Genomic DNA, 4,303 nt, shown 5'->3' on the forward strand with positions numbered 1-4,303 from the left:
TATTAAGAATGAAAACAATGCCATCTGCTGCAATAAACCAATAACAAACAAAAAAAACGTTTCACTGTATGGACTTTATCCCATATCCAGCATAGACTGGCACATGCAGTGCTGCAATATTATGGTATTCTGTTACATAGCAGCTCACAAATGAAAAAACAATGCAGACGAATTATGATGTAAATGTCAGAAAAAGGCACGTCATCTGCCTTTGGAGGTATACGTGTTGTCCTTTATCTTCACACATTCTACTCCGCACCTTCTTGACATGTAACCATGTTTTTACAATGTTTATACAATTTTGTTCAATCCGTAGCAGAATATTGTCATTATGCAAGCTGTTAGCAACCAGAATCCCAATTGTCTAGCCTGTTTCAAAGTCAGCTACTTTGCTATTGTAAATTACACTACCACCTTAGAGAGATTGCAATTAATGTATAAAAAGCAGCCTATATGCTTTATTCACATGATGTCATTGTTTGAAGGTCCTGGAGCTCGCTGCAGAGGACAGAGACACTGGAGAAAATGCCCAGCTGACCTTTAGTGTTGTAGCTGGAGACCAAGAGCAGAAGTTCTACATGGTCAGTCACAAGCAGGAGCAGCGCGGCACCCTGAGGCTTAAAAAACGCCTGGACTATGAACGACACAGTGAGCAGAGGTTCAACCTCACTCTGAAGGTATGTGGAAGCTTTTCCAAAAACCACATTCAACCACACAGTCTTGCACTATAGAAGATTATTTGATTCACCTTCTGTATTGTGTCTCTGTGATTCATGGGGTTAAATTTGACTTTTGTGGAAGGAACCTTCAGTGAAGGGTAGGCAGCATGTGAAAAGAGTAGAGTCAAGACTGACAGAAGAAGATGATGAACAGAGCTGTGGTGCCTGATTTGAAGTGCTGAAAATATGAAATGGATCTTAGTAGGCGTCTGAAGTTAGGGTACATTCACATGCAGGATGTTCCTAGAAAGTTATGAGAATTGTTGAAATTGCTGAAAAAAATGGAAAAGGTTTTCGGAGATTATCTTAGCCATGATGTCAATGTATTTGTTTTTCTTTAGGGCTCATAAAACCCTCAAACCAACATGTCAGCCCTTCTGTCAAAAGCTAAGACAAAGAATTTCAAGGCGAAGAGAGTGCTATAAAGCATGTCAGTTACAGACAGGATCTTTAAAGTTCCAAAAGGCAATGTTTCATATTGGTGGCACTGAGAGGAGCTGCTGAAAAATGATCAAAAATTCTATGAACTGAAAAAAACAGCTGCAGCACACCGATGTAGCAAGTGTGATATTGCTCAATAGCCAATAAAAGAGAGAACAACAGCGGGCTCGACACTTTTTAGGTTTTCCTTTTTGTTTTTCACTATTCTCCTTTGTGGAAAATTCCTTATTGTGGATGAACAAAAATATCCACGAGCTTGATTTCAACCCAATTTTCACTGTAGGGTATGCCTTGGAAACATTGGAGCCCGCATTATTGTGGTTGATAAGATGGATGTCTTTACAGTTGAATCTTGTCTAAATGGGACTTTTATGACTGTATCTGGTTCCTATTTCAGGTTGAAGACCTGGACTTCTCCAGCCTTCTGCACTGTGTGGTGGAGGTGGAGGACTATAATGACCACGCTCCTGTCTTCATTCCACACTTACTGTCACTTGCCCCTCTACCTGAGGACATCTCCGTGGGAACCAGTGTGGCACATTTGGTTGCCAGTGACTCTGATTCAGGCCAGAATCGCGAGATCACCTATAGCCTATCTGAGGACTCAGATCCTGAAGGGCTGTTCACCATTGACCAGTCCGGTGTACTCTCTGTGGCCCGGCCTCTGGATCGGGAGGGGATAGCACAGCATCACTTGGTTGTCATAGCAACCGATCATGGGATTCCACCACTAACAGGCAGTGCCACAGTCCAGCTGCCTCTGTTAGATGTAAATGATAATGGACCAGAGTTTGAGGCGTCATACTCCCCGATAGTCTTTGAGAATGTGGCCGGACCACAGGTAGGCTTGACTGGGTGTGATCTCAAGTTAAGATGTAACATACTGATATAATGCTATGATTTGGTGACAAGAATACAGCCCAAAGCAAGCCACAACCTCTCATGCTCTCCTTTTGTGTTTAGGTAGTAAGGTTGAACCAAACTTCGACCCTCCTCCGAGCCGTGGACCAGGACTCTCCAGAGAATGGCCCACCCTTCCACTTCACTGTCCCCTCTGAGTATCGCCACAGCAATGATTTCTACCTCCAGGACAACCTAAACGGCACAGCGACCCTAACAGCCCTGAGGACGTTTGACCGTGAGCGGCAGAAAGAGTTCCTTATTCCGATCATTATGAGCGACAGTGGCCATCCAGCCAAAACGGTGACGAGCACCCTGACAGTGACCATCGGTGACCAAAATGATCACGCACATGTAGCGGGGGAGAAGAAAATTTTCATCAATAGTCACAGAGGTGAGAAGGTCATCCCTGTCTAAGTGTTCCAAGACACAGAAAAAGATAAATAAAGTGATAAAGCTCACGGTTATATGAGTATGTATCTGACTAATGAAAAAAGTCAATGTCCTTATCTCCTTTCTGAACATACTGAACTTTTTTCTTAAAGGTAGTTTTCTATCTCTGTAGGTGAAACTCAGACTCAGTGTGCAGTAACTAACATACACATACGCACACCATTTTTATTGTTTTTTTACCTCTGCCTCATTTCACTCACTGTTGTCACATTGTCACTGTCTGCATGATCTGTGTTTAAGCAGAATCTCAGATTTTGTCACAAAAAGCCTGCACAAATAATAACTGCCGTTACTACGTACTACTCTGTTGGTCACACTATAGTACATGTAGCTTTTGTTCGTATTCTTACACTAGAAAAATAGCATTATCAGTTTTGTCATTGAAAGCCATGAATGCTAACATTTTTATTTCATTATTGTCTAACTTTTTCCTCAGTTTCTGGCAAAGACAAACAATGGGCTAAAATTCAACCTGTCAAGGTCTGGCTTTAAATTTTGAAGGGTACCTTCAAAATTATTCCCACATGATTCAGAGGGTGAGGCGTTGAAGGAAAGACAGTGGAAGCAAACAGCTCTCTCTACATGATTGTAATCATTGTGCATTCATAGAGCATTTTCTGTTATGCATTTCCTTCTCCCTATTCCAGCCATCTAACAATGTCACTTATTGGTTCTGCTGGAAGGAAATGATGAATGGAGCCAGAGACATGTAGAATCAGAACTTTAAATTTTTTTTTATGTGTATATTTTATTCATTGTTTATGAAGTTAGTTTGTGTTTGGGATGTGCATTGTCATGATTCTTAAGGCTCTTGCCCTCGATGTATGGTATTAATAGTATAGCAAGCACAACACATACAGCACACGATTAAACACATGTGCATGCAGTGAGGAAACAACTATTCTTACCCTGAAAGTTTTCCTGAATAAATGGTATGCCAGTGCAGAGCAATCAAAACGTATTAATGTTTGAGTTAATGAGCATTTAAAATGGTAAACTGATATACTAATGTTATCTGTCATCAGGCCGTATGCCAACTACGGTGCTTGGAAAGGTCTATTCTCCTGATCCCGATGACTGGGACAACAAGACATATGTCTTTGAAGGACACGTGCCAAGGTAAATAGTGTCTCTTTGTTAACTAATCATTCTTTCATGCTGGCTTCGTCACATTTTAGATCTAGGACAGGAAAATAAAAGCTGCACTAGACAGTGTGTGGATGGCATAGGCAACACTAGAATTGCCATACTTGTCCAAATTTAATTTATGTATTAGTATTTTCTAATCAGAACTGTCTCATAAAATATTTCAAGTGTGCGCAAAGATGGTTGGGCATCTGGTCGGAAGACTAGAAGGGAGCTATACAAGTACGGATCCATTTACCATTTATAGTTTGTCACTGAAGAAATGCATATGTTGTGTACTGTTCTGACCTATAGTCATGGTGTGTTTTTTTTTTTTTTTAAATAGAAGTTGTTGTTGCCCTTTTTCCAAACAGAATCACCCAGCACAGTAGGTGGTGGTGGAAAAAAGGTAGCACAGTGATAGATGTCAATAAAATACATTGTTTGTACTCTTGAAGGATTGTCCTTAAGATTGTCCAAAAGCCATCATTACCATCTCAGATATTCTCTGTACAGTAGGCGTCGCCCTCCAAAGCTTGCTTACTAGTGGGATAAGGACGGAGCAAGATGTAGTCGATGCCCCACTGGTTCCATCCGGTACCCACAAGCACAAACACATACCGACTTCATGTGAAGCAATAACCAGTCCATACTCTGTCAATGTG

The 4,303-nt window shown here is 41.2% G+C and overlaps 1 protein-coding gene across 1 annotated transcript in view; it reads left to right on the forward strand.

The window, feature by feature from the left end:
* si:ch211-186j3.6 (neural-cadherin) overlaps nt 1-4,303 on the forward strand; it is a 275,078-nt gene that overhangs the window by 142,514 nt on the left and 128,261 nt on the right. The window contains exons 20-23 of the mRNA XM_035682213.1: nt 486-677; nt 1,558-2,001; nt 2,124-2,454; nt 3,539-3,632. Of these exons, the coding sequence (XP_035538106.1) occupies nt 486-677; nt 1,558-2,001; nt 2,124-2,454; nt 3,539-3,632 (1,061 nt within the window). The remainder of the gene's footprint in view (nt 1-485; nt 678-1,557; nt 2,002-2,123; nt 2,455-3,538; nt 3,633-4,303) is intronic.

The sequence above is a fragment of the Morone saxatilis genome, unplaced genomic scaffold (assembly GCF_004916995.1).
Source record: "Morone saxatilis isolate NCDOM2014 unplaced genomic scaffold, NCSU_SB_2.0 Contig11, whole genome shotgun sequence".
Lineage (NCBI taxonomy): Eukaryota > Metazoa > Chordata > Actinopteri > Moronidae > Morone > Morone saxatilis.